Source organism: Monodon monoceros, unplaced genomic scaffold, assembly GCF_005190385.1.
Source record: "Monodon monoceros isolate NGI ecotype Baffin Bay Population unplaced genomic scaffold, NGI_Narwhal_1 Super_Scaffold_16, whole genome shotgun sequence".
NCBI classification, from domain to species: domain Eukaryota; kingdom Metazoa; phylum Chordata; class Mammalia; order Artiodactyla; family Monodontidae; genus Monodon; species Monodon monoceros.
In genome coordinates this window covers 33,700,246-33,717,438 of record NW_021703772.1, presented here as the reverse complement: position 1 = coordinate 33,717,438, position 17,193 = coordinate 33,700,246, and the positions used below count along the sequence as shown (strand labels likewise).

The 17,193-nt window shown below is 39.7% G+C and overlaps 1 protein-coding gene across 1 annotated transcript in view; it reads left to right on the top strand.

Annotated features, from left to right (window-relative positions):
• CDK15 (cyclin dependent kinase 15) overlaps window positions 1-17,193 on the top strand; it is a 113,592-nt gene that overhangs the window by 63,520 nt on the left and 32,879 nt on the right. The window contains exons 13-14 of the mRNA XM_029225732.1: window positions 7,614-7,707; window positions 14,277-14,340. Coding sequence (XP_029081565.1) covers window positions 7,614-7,707; window positions 14,277-14,340 — 158 coding nt within the window. The remainder of the gene's footprint in view (window positions 1-7,613; window positions 7,708-14,276; window positions 14,341-17,193) is intronic.

Sequence of the window (17,193 nt, the reverse complement as noted above, 5' to 3'; positions counted from 1 at the left end):
CTGCTTCAGAAAAAATAAATGATAGATAGATAGATAGATAATATGATAAAACCAAAGAGGCAAAATATTGGCAATTGGTGAATCTGTTTGAAGGATATAAAGGAGTTCTTTCAGGCTTCCCTGGTGGCGCAGTGGTTGAGAGTCCACCTGCCGATGCAGGGGACACGGGTTTGTGCCCTGGTCCGGGAAGATCCCACATGCCGCGGAGCGGCTGGGCCCGTGAGCCGTGGCCGCTGGGCCTGCACATCCGGAGCCTGTGCTCCGCAACGGGAGAGGCCACAGCAGTGAGAGGCCCGCGTACCACAAAAAAAAAAAAAAAAAGAGTTCTTTCTACTGTTCTTGCAACTTTAAATTTTTTCAAAATTAAAGGTTAGCAAAAAATTGAGAAAAACCTGGTGTTTCACCAAAGATAGTGAACTAGCACTGGCTTTGTTAGAAGCACTGGCCCAGTACGTGATCAGTGTTTTCAATTATTTCCCATGTGTTCGAGAAGGGTGTGTATTCCTGAATTGTTGGGCACAGGTTTTTACATATGTTCAAAACTTCAGGGTTGTTAATTGTGTTATTCACATTGTCTTTATATAATTTTTGTCTGCTTAAGCTATCAGGGAAAGATGTATTGAAGTTGTTTGATATATTGTTGATTTGTCAACAATGAACAATTCTATTCATTTTTGCTTTATATACTTTGAAGCTATTTTCATTAAGTGCAAATAAATTTAAAACTGTTCATCATTCCTTCATGCACTTTAAATCCTACTTTTGGAATAATTTTCCTTTCTTTTGATATAAATCTTTTAGAACTTTCTTTAGTGTGGGCCTGTTGGTGGCAAACTCTGCTTTTGTTTCTTAAGGTAAACTCTCATTGTTGAAAGGTAGTCATGCTAAGGTCTTAATTGTAGATTGACAGTTATTTTCTCTCAGAACTTTGGAGATACCATTTCCCCAGCTTTGTCTTCCGTTGCTGCTCTTGTGAAGATTGCTCTTAGCCTAATTGTAGAGAAGTTTACTTTTAGCCTTATTGTCTTTCCCTTTTTTCAGGTCATCTCCCATTTTCTCTGGATGTTTTGAAGAATTTTTTCTTTGCCTTTGTTACTATGCAGTTTTCACTATAAGGTGTCTAGCGTGGATTTTTTTATTTACTTACTCTACTTGTTGCATATTGTGCTTCTTCCAATTATGAATTCATGTTTTTCATCAGCCATTTTCTTTTTGAGTGTTGCCTCTATTCCATTCTCTCTTTCTGGAGCTCCAATGAAAGATTATTAGACTAGGTCTTTCTATCATCCATGGTTCTTATCCTCTCTTTCATATTTTCAGTCTCCTTGACTTTCTGTGCCGCATTTGGATAATTTCTTCAGCTCATGTACTACTTCTTTAAATCTCTTTTAAACTATGTATCCCTTACTTTTTACTACATATACAAAAACGTATGTTATTCCATTGATGAATAATGATGACACTTACAGAATAAAAATACAGTTGTAAGTTAAAGTTATTGTCATTACCCTTATTGATTTCATTATTGTTGTTTGTCCAGTAAAACTCAAAAAGTAATGTAGAAATAGAATAATAGGCATTTTCCACTGTTTACTATATTTGTTCACTCTCTATGTAACTGTTAGATATTGGGTGTTTACCCTAGGATTCCTCTTCCCCATTTTTTTTTTTCTTTTCAGAGTGATAAGAGGGAAATGGGCAGGGAAAAGATTACAACAGAAGAAAACGGAAAAAAAGTCCTATTTTGCTAGGCATGCAACCCTGTAGGGTACAAACTGAATGCCTTTGTGGGAGGCAGGTGACAGTGGGTGAGCATTAGAGCCTTTCTCTTAATGAAACTAATTATAACACGTAGTGCAAGAGCCTCTCATTCACAGTAAACCCTGGGGAACAGGAGAGTCCGTGGGAAGCCCAAAGCAAACAGTTAGGTTATGGAAAATATGCAAGTAAGACATATTGGCTATTCCCAACACTTACAACCAGCATCCTCTAATCTCCCAACAGCTTTTCTTCTCTTTCTGCTACTTTTTCAGACCTTAAAAGATTCCATCAGCCACTTCAGTGAAGAGAAAACTCAGTGTTTTAGGATGATTACACTGGTTTTGGTTTTGGTTTTACTTTTTTGTATTGTGTTAAAGTATATGTAACATAAAAATTACCATTTCAACTATTTTCAAATGTACATTTCAGTGGCATCAAGTACAGCCATCACCACTATCCATCTCCAGAGCTTTTCATCATCCCCAAATGAATCCCTGTACCCATTAAACAATCACTCCCTGTTACTCCCTCCCCTCAGTCCCTAGCAACCACTATTCTACTTCCTGTCTCTATGAATTTGACCATGCTAGAACCTCACATAAGTGGAATCATACAATATTTATCCTTCCATGTCTGGCTTATTTCACTTAGCATAATGTTTTCTAGGTTCATCCACGTTGTAGTAAACTGGGATTTATTTTTTTTTTTAACATCTTTATTGGAGTATAATTGCTTTACAATGGTGTGTTAGTTTCTGCTTTATAACAAAGTGAAGCAGCTATACATATACATATATCCCCAAATCTCCTCCCTCTTGCATCTCCCTCCCACCCTCCCCATTCCACCCCTCTAGGTGGTCACAAAGCACCGAGCTGATCTCCCTGTGCTATGCGGCTGCTTCCCACTATCTATTTTACATTTGGTAGTGTATATGTGTCCATGCCACTCTCTCACTTCATCCCAGTTTACCCTTCCCCCTCCCCGTGTCCTCAAGTCCATTCTCTACGTCTGCGTCTTTATTCCTGTCCTGCCCCTAGGTTCTTCAGAACCATGTAAACTGGGTTTTAAAGAAGGATTTATTTTGGTAGACAAGTCCTCTATTCAAAACTAACTGCAGGCAGCTGCTGGATTTAGGACTATGGAAAGTTGTCACTGCCTGAGAGATTCTTTATGGTCAGATTTCTTGCTGCAAACTTCCAAATATAAAGAGTGGCCCAGGGAAAGCAAATGGAAATATCGTGTCACTGCCATATATCATGCTGTTCTGAATTAATGTCAATAGTGAAAAATGAAATACTGATTCACTTCTCCCAACAATGTTCTTATGTACTCCTTGCACCTCCCCAAACCTAAAACTCCTGAGATGGTTTATTTCTCCAGAGATTGCCTAAGGAATTTGAGGAATCTTTTTCTTTCTTATGGAAGAATTTGTTCATGCTCAGAATAGAGAAAAGACTAGGAAGAGAGCCAGAAAAAGCAGAAAATATGTAAGCTGTCTCGTCTAACTTGACTGGAGAACCACAGTTGGAGCAATAAAATGACCCATTGCATCTCTCCCTTCTGGAAGGGTTCACCCTTTGATATCACCAGGTCTTTTTTTCTCCTGCACGTGAAGTTCCGCTTCATCTACATGAGCTGCCCCAAGGGTATCTCCACAGAGCAGAAATCCTCTGAGAAGCCTAAAGATATGTAGGGTAAGAAGAGCCACAGGAATGAAGATTTAAGAACAAAACAGAGGAATAAAAGGAAATAGGAGCTGGTTCCCTATCTAGACCTGAATGTTCAGATTATTTAAAATGTTTGCTTTAAGGCTAGTCTGGGGTGGGCAAAATAGATGATAGCCACACTACTTGTTTAAGAAGCAAATAAAAAATATGAAAGCCACACTACTTGTTTACAAAGCAAATGAAAAAAAACAGTTCTGAAGAATAAATGAAAAAAATAGGAAGATGAACCATATAGTTTTTGAAGAACAGTGCTTACCTGAAAAATATCTTTCCTTCTCAAACTTAAGGTGTACAGCCTTATTATCTTACCAGTGCACTGATATTTATGATACGGATATGCTAGGTCCTGAAATACAATTGATTTAGGAATTTTGTTTGTCTGGTAAGTGTTCTAAGTGCATTGCACATGTGCACACACACACACACACACACACACTATATATATATATATATATAAAAACTTAGACTCCAGATTGTTAGGTGAGAAAGGTTTTGACCTGCCCCTAAGTGAAGCTTAAAAAGACTCAAGAGAATGCCTATATGGCACCAACCATACAAATGCAAATACAAATGGGAATTTCAACCAAATATTAGCATTTTATTTCTTAGTGCAAATATCTTCTGTTAGACTGCAGTACTTGCACAGTGGCCTTAAAGTCCAGCTTTCTCCAATATGTTTACACCGTTGTGTACACTGTCCTAGTGGTACAGAAGGTAAAGGGCACTAAGAAACTGTGTAACGAAAGGGGCTTCCTTCTCGGCTCCCCACAGCCACCAGTATGAAAGGACATTAAAAAGGCAACAAGCTTTTTCTAAGCCATGAAAGCCTTTTGAGGGGAGAGAAAAAAGTGAACTACAGGTTTAAACCTAGCAATGACTATGATTTGAACCTTGTTTAAAATGCCCGCAGGCCTTCTGGTGATTTGTGAGCCCCTGGGTTTCTGGAAGGTGTTAGGGTACTGGATGGAGGGTTGGTTTAAGTCTTCAAAAGCTGTTACATTTCCATTTCTATTTTGTGTCAGTTAATAAACAATTACATGTGTTTCATACACACAGATACATAAACATGTGTGTGTGTGCGTGGGTGTGTGTGTTTTGCTTCAAAATGAAATGATTTGAGACCTTTCAAGTATGCATAGACAAGGCATGAGGGGAGGTGGATGGAGACCGTTTGACGGTATTCACCACCTCAGTTTTTCAGCTGGCTTATCTCACTGTTGACCATTGCTAGCAACCAGGATGTTTTTTAACCATTTGACAGTTTCCTATTACTTTTATTATTCTCCATGTATTGTTTCATTTTTACCTTTTATATCTGTTGCTTTAAAGGCAAGAAGCAAAAAGACCATGGATATTTAAAAACAAGCTAGTAAGCAGTCTTAAAATGATAATAATTCTAAAAATTCACCTCAAGATACTGTGCACCAGATTCTTAAGCTATATTTGCCTGATCAAAATTCTTTTCTTTTTTCTTTTTTTGGCCGTGCTGGCTTATGGGATCTTAGTTCCCCCACCAGGGATTGAAGCCGGGCCCCAGCAGTGGAAGCGCCGAGTCCTAACCACTGGACCTCCAGGGAATTCCCAGAATTCTTATGTCACATATCAAGATGTCTCTTGTACATGACAGATCAGTAAAAAGAAAATATCGTGGCCATTTAATCTAAATTAGCTTTTTAACAACTAGGGATAAAGACAACCTGTTGTTTGAGGAAAAAAACCAAAAACCTACCTGCAAAACTTAGTCTGATACCTCTTATTTATATGTATACAAAATTCTAAGAATTAGCCAATTGATTATTTTACATGCAAACCAAATATTAGGTCATGAAAATAGTTTTTGTGTCTTTTGAGGTGATAAGATACAGTTAAATGTCAGTCTTTCTTTTAATATATATTCTCTCCCCAAACCAGACACAAGATAAAAATTATTCTTAAACTTGTTTATCAAGAAATCTGCTTTCTCCTACACAAAGTAAGTTAAATAGCATGTGTCTACAGTCAGATGGAAAAAGTAAAAATTTGTCATATGTAATAAATACGTATGAATAATATTAAAGACCATTTTAAAATGAACTTCATAATAAATCTTTAATAATATGATGATCTATAATAAAATATTTTACTGAGGGCTTCCCTGGTGGCTCAGTGGTTAAGAATCCGCCTGCCAATGCAGGGCACACGGGTTCGAGCCCTGGTCCAGGAAGAGCCCACATGCCGCGGAGCAACTAAGCCCGTGCGCCACAACCACTGAGCCTGCGCTCTAGAGCCCGCGAGCCGCAACTACTGAGCCCATGTGCCACAACTACTGAAGCCCACATGCCTAGAGCCTGTGCTCTGCAATAAGAGAAGCCACCGCAATGAGAAGCCCGCGCACCGCAACGAAGAGTAGCCCCTGCTCACCGCAATTAGAGAAAGCCCATGCAGCAATGAAGACCCAACACAGCCAAAAAAAAAAAAAAAAAATGTTTTACTGAAATTTTCTTCTTTATCATGCACAGCAAAACGTCTAGACGATTAAGGGAGTTTGCGAGATTATGTGTTATGGTGAAAGGGATTTGGCATCAAAACTCGGGAAGTATTAGACCATGGGGATAATCTCTGTAATCAGTCACCTGAACCATTCTCAAAAGATTTGTAAGAGTTGGGACTTCCCTGGTGGCACAGTGGTTAAGAATCTGCCTGCCAATGCAGGGGACAGGGGTTCAAGACCTGGTCCGGGAAGATCCCACATGCCGCGGAGCAGCTAAGCTCGTGCGTCACAACTACTGAGCCAGTGCTGTAGAGCCCACGAGCCACAACTACTGAGCCCACGTGCCACAGCTACTGAAGCCCCCATGCCTAGAGCCCGTGCTCTGAAACAAAAGAAGCCACCTCAATGAGAAGCATGTGCACCACAACGAAGAGTAGCCCCCGCTCGCTGCAACTAGAGAAAGCCGGCGTGCAGCAACGAAGACCCAACGCAGCCAAAACTAAATAAATAAAGATTTGTAAGAATAAAAATGTGCATTATTAGCAAAATAAATCTTACTTCTTACTCTTCCTGAGGAATTATCCTCCAGTTTGACTAAGTAGGAAAGAAAATTTATATTTCTCCCTATTTAATCTATTTTAAGTTGCACATTCTCTGTTAAATCAGGATGCATCTTAAAATCAGTAGCATCTTACAGTAGCCGTCAGCCATGCTTCAGTTATGACTGTAGTTACCGTTGTACATGTGTGGACATCAAACATGGCAGCATCAAAAGTTGCAGAATGGGTGTCAGTAACTTGGAAGACAGGAGACCTCTTTTTTTTTTTTTTCTTGTTAACCCCTAGGAACCAAATGGTTGTGGAGAAGGCGTGAATCAGACATGTTTAGCAACATTCTTTAAGCTGGAGTCAAAAGTTGGCTAACACGTAACTGCAAGGTCAGCTTAGGAGCCCCAGCACCAATGACTCTTGGTTGTTTTATGGCTTATTCTAAGAAATGCTGTATCATCAAACTCCTGACGATACCGTCAAAGGACGATACCATGGATAAACACAGACATCAAAGAGTCTGAGTTAAATGCTGAATGTCAAAAAGTTTGATGAGTACCGAAACCAATTTCTTCCACTTAATATTCCATTTTTTTTGCATGTACAAGTACGATATATGGTGAAATAATCTGTCTAATTAAATTTGTAACAGCCCTTTCAATGAATATGAAGGAAACATTCTGATCATCACAGTTTAACTTGTGGGGTTTTTTGTTTGTTTTTCTTTGGGTTTCTTAAAAGTACATACAATAATGATGCTTCTTACAATGATAGCATCTTAGTTTCAGTGAAAGAGGGTATTCAGTTTGGAGATTCAGTACTTTCCCCTCCTCTCAGAAAATAGATTGTTAATGAGCTTGAATGAACTCAAATGCTTGCTTTCTATACTGTGTTCCTAAATGCCCGTTGCGTTCCATTTTAACAAAAAGCTGCAGGCTGTTTTTATTTTTGTTTAACATAGGGACTTTTTCTGCCAAGACTTTTCATACTATGTGGCCCCTATCTAATTGTCCTCAGAGTATTTCTTGGGAGGTGAAATGCTAGTAGTTCAGTTTTGCACGTATGGGTTCCTTGAAAGCATTGGGTTGACTCTTATTTCTTTGTTAGGGGTGCAGGCTGCATCTTTATTGAAATGTTCCAGGGTCAACCCTTGTTTCCTGGGGTTTCCAACATCCTTGAACAGCTGGAGAAGATCTGGGAGGTAAGAGAAGAATTCCTCTTAGGAAGAAAAAAAATATATGCATTACAAGCTTTGAACCAAATTTTCCTTAGAGACAAACGAAGCAGTCCATCTGCTTTGAGAGAGTAAGCCATATTTTAAGGGTTGTGGAAACTGTGGTATTTGCCAGGGGCATAAGCACCTTGGGAATGAGTGGTCAGGACCCCCACCCCCACCCCGTTGTCCCTTGGCAGCCCATGAATCCACTTGCTTCCGGTGATTATTGTCTCAACCTCCCAGGGTAGTTTCTGCCATTACAAATTAAACACATCCCTGCCCTGCCACCCCCAGCTCTAAGTCTACACTATATTTGGCCCTGGATCTTTGTCAACTGAAGACAAGGCACTGAATTTTCATAGAACCCTGATAAAACAAAGGCTTCCTGTGTTAGTGTGAGAGAAGTATGCCGTGTATCATGCTCCTCCAAAACCAGATTCCTAAGGTAACAGGGTGCTTTTGTGTGTGTGGTTCCGTTTCTTTATTCATTATTTATCCCTCCCTCATTTGCACCATTATGTACTTCATTTTTATGTCCCTGGTAGCTTATATGCCATGTACTATAGTCATTTATATATTGCTGTCTTTTTTTTGATGATTTTTAAATTGTGGTTAAATATATATAGCATAAAATTTACCATTCTAACCATTTTTAAGGATACAATTCATAGCATTAAATGCATTCACATTGCCATGGAACCATCACCACCGTCCATTTCCCAAACTTTTTCATCACCCCAAACAGAAGCTCTGTATCCACGCAGCCAGCTCCCCATTTTCCCTGCCCCCAGCCCCTGGTAACCTCTCGTCAACCTTCCGTCTCCATGAATTTGCCCATTCTAGGTTTTCATATAAGTAGAATCTTAACAGGATTTGTCCTTTGTGCTTGGCTTATTTCACTTAGTGTAACGTTTTCAAGATCCATCCATATTGTAGCATGTGTCAAGTGCTTTAAACTGGGGTGGGGGGAGGGTATCGCTTGTATCCTGGATTCTGCTCCCTTTCAAGTTTGCTTGCTTCAAGCAAGCATCTAGAGCATACTTGCTAACAGCTTCCCAATCGGGTATCTTGGGAAATATTGCAGAGTAGGATTTTTGTGTGCAGGTGAGGAAACTTGTCTTTTCTCAAACTTCTTTATGATTTTGATTCAGTGGCCCCAAATATTTTGCCTTTCCAGGAATGGTATAAAAGTTTCATTTTCGAATTGTGTCTCCACTGTGGAGTCCTTCATTTATTTTTAAAAAAAGCTGAGTTTATCTTTAATACACACATGAAGGTGAGGAAAATCCTCAGGGAACATTTAGGAAAAGGGAAGAGCTAGTTGCTAGTTAGTGTCTGGAGGGTCAGTGGCTCACCTTTATGAAGATATTCTGTGCAAACCAGTCTAGGGCTACAGATTCATGACCCAGAAAACATTGTGCTTTGTGAATGTCAAAATAAAGTAAAATGTCCTTTGTGAAATTAAGACATTTTATAGAGATTAATCACTGCCATTAAGCTTTCTTTTGGAAACATTGGGGATATTATGGAGGAACATAGGAAAAATTGGGATGCATTCACAAACTAATAAAAAAACATTTTTCAAGCCAAAAGTTGTTTTTTTTTTCTCAAAACTACCCTGCAAGACCAAGAACTGCTACCTTCAAAAAGTATCATTGGATGATATCATCATCTAAACTGGAGGCAGCCTAATGTAATTAATGGCTTTAGAGTCGAAGACCAGCATTTGAATTCTAGCCACTTTTTAGCAAGACGAACGTGTACAAGTTATGTAGTCCCTCTGAACTCCAGTTTCCTCACTTGTTAAATGGGGCTAGCGATAATGACTTTCTAACCTTTCTGTGAGAATTTCATAAGATCAAATGCATCACAAGCCCCATGTGCCATAAGTGAGCGATAAATGTTTGCTTTCTCTCTCATAGAAATTATTTTCATAGAGATGTTTCAATGACCAAACTGTTAACAGGCATTTCCTAATACTTCACCTAATTGTTCTGTTCTCCTGCTTAATATTACTTCTTGTCCACATTAGAGGAAGCTCAGCTAGTACTGCCTAGACCAGACCCTGCAGTGATCTTTTACACATTTGAAAAGTTTTTCCTAGCCATTAAATCAGGACACAATATTTATTGGACACTCATTGTCTTATAAGATGTTACAAGGCATGGAAAAATGGAAAGAATAGGAAAAATGCATGATCTATGCTTTCACCTGTTGTTCAGTCTAGGTGGGGTGATGGGTGGAATATAAGTAAATATATGTAAAACAAACATAACCTATGTATAGATGCAAAAAGATGTATGTATATATAGGTAGTTAATAAAAATTATAATACTAGCTAAATTATAATAATATATAACTTATAAATTTATAAATATAAATTATAATAATAGCTAAGGTATGCTATTAGGATATTTGAAGAGTTATATACAAACTGATTTTTTTACATTACTTCCTATTTTTAAATGATTGTTTTCTTAAAAGCAATCATTTTACAGTTCTTTGCATTTAGCATAGCACTTAGAAATCATGGGACAGAAAGAATGAGTTAGACGTTTCCCAGGACCTGATGGCTCTCTAGTTATTGGTTCAAGTTTCCGGGACTGGTCTTGGTGGCTGACGCTGGCCATCTGAAGATGTTTTAGGTAATTCAGTAAGTGAAAATTTTGGACTTGTATCTGGACATAAAGTACCAAAACATGAGTGATGCAGCCAAAACAAATGTGTCTTAACAAATGGGTCCAACAGGTCCTGCCCAGGAAGCCATGTTCACGTCTACCATTATTCTTATCACACTGCAATAAATCAGAAGGACTTTATTTTGACATTTATGACAACTCATTACAAATATAAAACAAGTAAACACATTAGAAATAACACTGGCTTGGTGTTAGTAGACATGAATTCTGAACCCAGCCCTAACTTCAGGTTAGGTGGTAACACAAGTCTCATAATTTATCTCCCTGGGTCTCTAGCATCTTAAAGTATATTTGATTTTCTGACTCCATGAACTTGTGACCTCTTTGAACAAAGTGTTAAGAGAATATTGTAGCTTCTATCTTTTTTTTTTTTTTTTTTTTTGCGGTACGCGGGCCTCTCACTGTTGTGGCCTCTCCCGTTGCGGAGCACAGGCTCCGGACGCGCAGGCTCAGCGGCCATGGCTCACGGGCCCAGCCGCTCCGCGGCATGTGGGATCTTCCCGGACCGGGGCACGAACCCGTGTCCCCTGCATGGGCAGGCGGACTCTCAACCACTGTGCCACCAGGGAAGCCCAAGGCCACAGTTTTCTTACCACACATCTGTAGTTCCGTGCTCTGAGGACAAAGAGAGAACCACATTCAGCAGTGTGTTATCTCTTACACTACTACATCCCAAGCAGCTTGGAAATTCAAACATTACAAATGGCTCCTGAGTTGTGTTTTACTAAAGGTGGTCTATTTCGGGTTCTATGATACTTGATGTAGGAATTGCTTCTTTGAAAGCAATGGTCTAGTCTACATCTCCCAACCTCTAATCACAACTTTTCTTTACATTTATTCTGAGATCTCACACTTAGGAATAAAGACATAATAATAAGTCCTGAATTTTTATTTTACCATCTTTCTGAAATGCCTCTGTGTGTGTGTGTGTATGTGTGTGTGTGTGTGTGTGTGTGTTTACATCTGAATGGCTGTCATCAATTTTTAATCAATTTTTTAGAAATCTAATTCTTTCAATAAGTATTTTTAGCAAATAATACCAGATGTGGCTCTAAAATCAGAATAAAATAAACGATGCAGACTTTAAAGCCATTAATCAAAATGCCTTCAGTTTCCATTCCAACAAAGGCAGAAAACAGCCCTTGCAGCCCACTGTGGTTTCAAACACAGCACTCACTAGCTGTCTTTTAAGAGCCTTCAGGGAGGGAGTAAATCAACAATTTTTGGTTTTCAGTTTCCCAGTCAGTGAAGCGGAGATTGAGTACAAGTGAAAATGAATTCAATAACTTTCAAATTAAAACTGAGCATCAAATTTCCAAATAAAGGATATTGAACTTCTGTTTAAACTTTTAAAATCTCAGGCTTAAAGCTTTTAGCACAATATTCCAGAATTGTTGGTACCCATTTTGTTGGCTTTAATTACACAATAATACAAAGTAACCAACAATTCTGGTAACTTTCACCTTAGTGAAAATATGGATATGGTCGTTATTTATTTCCTTTAGCGCTTTCTCTTCATTATATTTACTTTCTTTCATTGTGCTTTGCCAGGCAACAGAAGACGTAGGGGTACATGCGAATCATCCCACCCACTTGTTTACATGCACATCTGTGCAAATACATAAGATGGTAGGTTAACAAAGAAGAATTAGCTTCCCATCCTCTGGCCCTCTCCCACAAAAGAAGAATTAGTCCAGTTGGTTTTTCAAAATGGATTCCAGGATTCTTAGTGTTCCCTCCGGCTCAGGGTGGCTGCTAGGAAAAGCCTGTAATCCTCTCAGTAGCTTTTCAGTTTGTTTAGGGAATGGATCAAAGAAAGAAGCTTCTACTGGGTGGCTTAATTTTTTTATTATGGGAGGGAAAATGGCGCTTCAGTGTCTTTTGTTTGAGGACAAGCTTAACAGACACCAAAGAGTGTACTTCTCGGCTAGAGTCCTGGTCAGCAAGCTGGTAAATATTAAGAGCCTTCTGGATTCCTCATTGATTATTATTAGTCATTGTTGGGCAGTTGACTTCCTGCCATAACAATTGGGCCAGCATCTGTATCCAGCATTTTACAAATGGATTCACTAGGCTTTTTCTATGAGAGATGCTTCTATAAAGACTTGTACTGAGATATGCTTCTAAGAAGAGTTATATTGTAGCGGTGTATGAAAACTACTAGTGTTTTATTAATATTTCACAAGAACAATATTATTCTGGCTCCTAGATATAACTGACATTGGGCTTTTATGACTATCTTAAAAGAATGGCAAGATTTTGCCTACAAGGGAACTCGCAGTAACAGCACCATCTAAAATCTGAAGTGTTTGTCTTTATACTCCAAAAGACTTTTCATAGTAATTAAAAACTAAAGCTTCAATTTGGTAATCCAAAGCACACGTGAGCTCTTTTTCAAGTGATGTTGTTAATATTACTATCCACCAGTTAAAAACCAAATACCATATTCCAAGCTGCTGGGCCACAGAGAAAACAAGCAGATGAGATGAATTTGGTAGAAAAGACTAGAGTTAGGTTTGCGATCATTTTTAGCCAACATTCCACTACTTAAAGGTCAGTAATCTGAATCCTTTTTAATTTGAGCACATCGGGGAACAGCTGAATGCCCATGCTGAGGCATAATTTAAACTGTCAAGTGTCTCCTGTTGAGACATATATATATAAATACAGTCGTCTGATGTAAGGCAAAGGGACACTTTATCACTCCTGTCTTTTTCCATTCCTAACTCCCAATGCAGCATCCTAATGTATGGTGATCATGCAGTACAGCAGACATAGCTCGTTTTACTGTGCTTCACTTTATAGCACTTTGCAGACATTGCTTTTTTTTTAACAAATTGAAGGTTTGTGGCAACCCTGCGCTGTCAGATGATGGTTAGCAATTTTTAGTGAGGAAACATTTTTAAATTAAGACATGTACATTGGTTTTTTAAATTAAGGTATGTGCATTGCTCTGTTATGCACTTAATAGACCATAGTATAGTGTAAACGTAACTTTTATATGCATCAGGAAACCGAAAATTTGTGTGACTCACTTTACTACAATATTAACTTTATTTGTAGTACCAAACCCATAATATCCTGAGGTAGGTCTGTAGATATTTTGGGATGAGAATATGACTTTAAGCAAGGTTATATGATCTGTATTAGTCAGAGATCTCCAGAGAAACAAAGCCAATAGGAGACATGTATGTATTTGTGTGTATGTGTGTGTGTGTACGTACGTGTGTGTATCTCTTGTGATTCATTATGGGAATTGGCTCATGTGATTTCATGGAGGCTGAGATATGTCCTCTGCAAGCTGGAGAACCAGGAAAGCTGGTGGTATAATTCAGTCTAAGGGGACCACTGGTTTAAGTCCCAGAATCTGAAGGCCAGAGAACTAGGGCTCCAGTGTCCAAAGGCAAGAGAAGACGATGTCCCAGCTCAAGAAGAAAGAGAGAAGATTTGCCCTTCCTCCACCTTTTTGTTCTATTCAGGTCCTCTACCAATTGGATGATGCCACCCTCATTGGTGAGGGCCAATCTCTTTATTCAGTCTACTGATTCAATTACTAATCTCTTCCAGAAACACCCTCACAGACACCCCAGACATAATGTTTTACCGGCTATCTTGGGCATCCTTTAGCCCAGTCATGTTGACACATAGGACCGTAGATATACACTGCAGTTTTGCCCATGAAACTGCAAATGTTGGAAACACTGAAGTTTCTTTCTTTAGCACATCAACTGTCATAATGTGACATACATTCATTTCTTCCCTCTTCCTCCCTGATGTGTCCTTCATGTCTCCATACCTGCTCCATCCACCTCATCTCCCCCTCATCTTTCTTTGTCTTTCTTTGGCTTTATATAGGTGCTGGGAGTCCCTACAGAGGATAACTGGCCTGGAGTTTCCAAGCTACCTAACTACAATCCAGGTAATATTGACTTGAGCCTCCGAAAGCTCTGAGAATTAGCAGTGTGAGAGCACTGGCCCCACAAACAGAGTGTCCCTCTTTAATTGTTAACAGTGTAGATAGCTCTAGACAGATTTTTAGACTCATATTCCCTGACTAATCTTTTTACGAGGAGGACGTCATTGAAATAGTAGTTGAGATTAGATCAGTTCTCCAACTCTGTAAAACACAAGTAACAAGCTGAATAACAATCTGGAATGACTGTTACTGTGGACTCCACAACCATTTCCAAATACCCAATGGCTTAAAAGGACAACTCAAAAGATGGTCTCATTTTTGAGCCCAGTGACTATCATTGAGTTTATTTGCTAGGTTATTGTATCTCATAAAGTATAAAAAGAAAGTTAATACAATAGTGGGGAAGTAAAGGCTCACTGGGCCTAGGACAGGCCAGGTAACATGTCTCTAGATTGTATCAGAGTTCATCCATTGTCTCCAAACCTAACACTTGGTTATTTTCTGTCACACATTTTGTCCTCCAATACTGGCTCCTGGGGGTGGAAGTGTTGCCATGGGGGATGTCTTTGAGAAATGGTCCCAAGAGCATGCCAGAGAGGTCAGATTACCCAGCTGTCACTTTAACGACGTTGAGACAGAAGAGAGGAGGCAAGCAATGAGCTATAGGATGAAGGACCATATCAGAGGTTGAGAAGCAAGTAATGGCCATACCAGAGCTGGACTCTTGCAGTAATGATTAAAGGGGAGGTAAATATGTACAAATTAGGGAGAATGTGGCCCAAGTCTGGTTTTCCAGTCTCTATATTATTCCATTGTCCCATAACTAAAAATGGAATTTCCCCAAATTGTTGTCATTACTAACTGTGGTATGAGGTTATCCTGGAAGTGTTTTTTGAGAGCAAGAAACTGTAAGGAGATTTCAAAGACAATTAAAATGGAAAACATGGGCTTCCCTGGTGGCACAGTGGTTGAGGGTCCGCCTGCCGATGCAGGGGACACGGGCTTGAGCCCTGGTCCGGGAAGATCCCACATGCTGCGGAGCGGCTGGGCCCGTGAGCCATGGCCGCTGAGCCTGCGCGTCCGGAGCCTGTGCTCCGCAACGGGAGAGGCCACAGCAGTGAGAGGCCCGCGTACCACAAAAAAAAAAAAAAAAAAAAAAAGGAAAACAGAAGACAGGAGGATGGGAATTTTTTACTTTTTTCTCCAGCATCTAATAGTTTTGCTCAAACAGCTATACATAGGGTTCAGGCATCTTGAACTGACCAGGATTGTGGGAAACCTACACCAGCTAAAGACCAGCCGTAAAGTCATTTCAGCTGCTTTGTGAATGACCTGTATGCATTGCTAAATGCTGTTTGGATCATTTCCAAATAGTTTATCATTTCTAATGATTTTGCTTGAGTTTACTACTTGAGAAAAATGCCACCCTCTCGCCACAGGGCTTGGAATAACGCCTTTTCCCTTTCACTCTCTGAGTGAAATGGGACCCCTCAGCTTCCTAACATGGATGCAAGCAGAAGTTTAGGGTCACAGATGGGTTGTAGAAAACAATTTGAATGATCTCAATACAAAGCTGCCATGGTGAGCATATGCTGTTCCCCCAAACTTGAAATGTTTGGGTTTCAGGTTGATTCAGGCAATAAACAGTGATCCTTGATGAGAACAATAATGATAGAAACTTGTCCAAAATGCTTCCCTGCCAGATTCTGTACTAAATAAGATAACTGGGTTCCAATAAAACATTGAGAAATATGTTGCATTTTTTATTTTGCTGTCATTTCAAAGTAATATACAATTTTTTATTTATGAAGAGAATTCTCCAGGCCCAACATCAATAGGTTTCATACTTTGCATTGTTTTTCTAGTAAGGATTCACTTTAATTCAAATAAGTCACAAATTTCTGAGCACCTACTATCTGCCAGGCACTGTGGAACGTGCTGTGTCTGCATAGATGAATTCGGCACATTCACGGACCTCTGAGAGGTTGTGTTTGTATTCATTCATCCACACTCTTTCACCAGCTCTCCTTATGGGGGGCGGTGTGCTCATTTGTGAGCCCCACTTCCACGGGCTTGGGCAGTGTATAGCTGTGGGCCAGGCTAGGCTTACAAAGGGAAGGGCGTTGTAACCTTAGTCACAGCCAAGATGTCTCAACTTTTACTTGTAAATCTTAAAAGTTCAGCATATCTTGGGCATGGGGTCAGTACTATAGATAACTCAATCGCAAGGACTATGTTTTAAAACAGCCACCCATGTCCGTGTTCCGGGAACATCCCCTTATATGAATTAAGAAGTCCCTTCAGGCCACCTCCCACCCACCCCTATCCCTGAGCTGTTGCTGCTGCTTCCAGGGACTTGAGCTCCAGTGATTAAGGGACCAGAAGAGGGGATGGGAGCCAGTAAAATGTCACAGAGGAGAACTGTTAACGCCATTCTTGATGAGATTTTCATTCCTCTCCTTTTCACTCTAAGAGCCCCCAAACTTTGAATTCAGCTGCACAACAACTTTGAGGGAGCTGGAGAGCTCAGAACTTAGAGAACCATCCGGTGGCCATCTGTGCCCACGCTGCCCTCACCAGGTCTTGTCTCAACTATGTATGAACAACACAGTTTCTGTTTGTACAGGTTTTAAAAAAACACCTGGTGCTGACCCCGCTGGACAGGTTTCTCTGACCAGTTACCTGTTTTCTTCGGGCACTGATGAGCAGGGCTGTAAGTTTTCTCACCAGAAATTCAGACTCCTGTGCTTGATTAAATCTGGGTGAGGGAAGAAAGGTATATAATTTTAGACACTGGTCTGGTCTTTCTTTCTTTCTTTCTTTCTTTCTTTCTTTCTTTCTTTCTTTCTTTCTTTC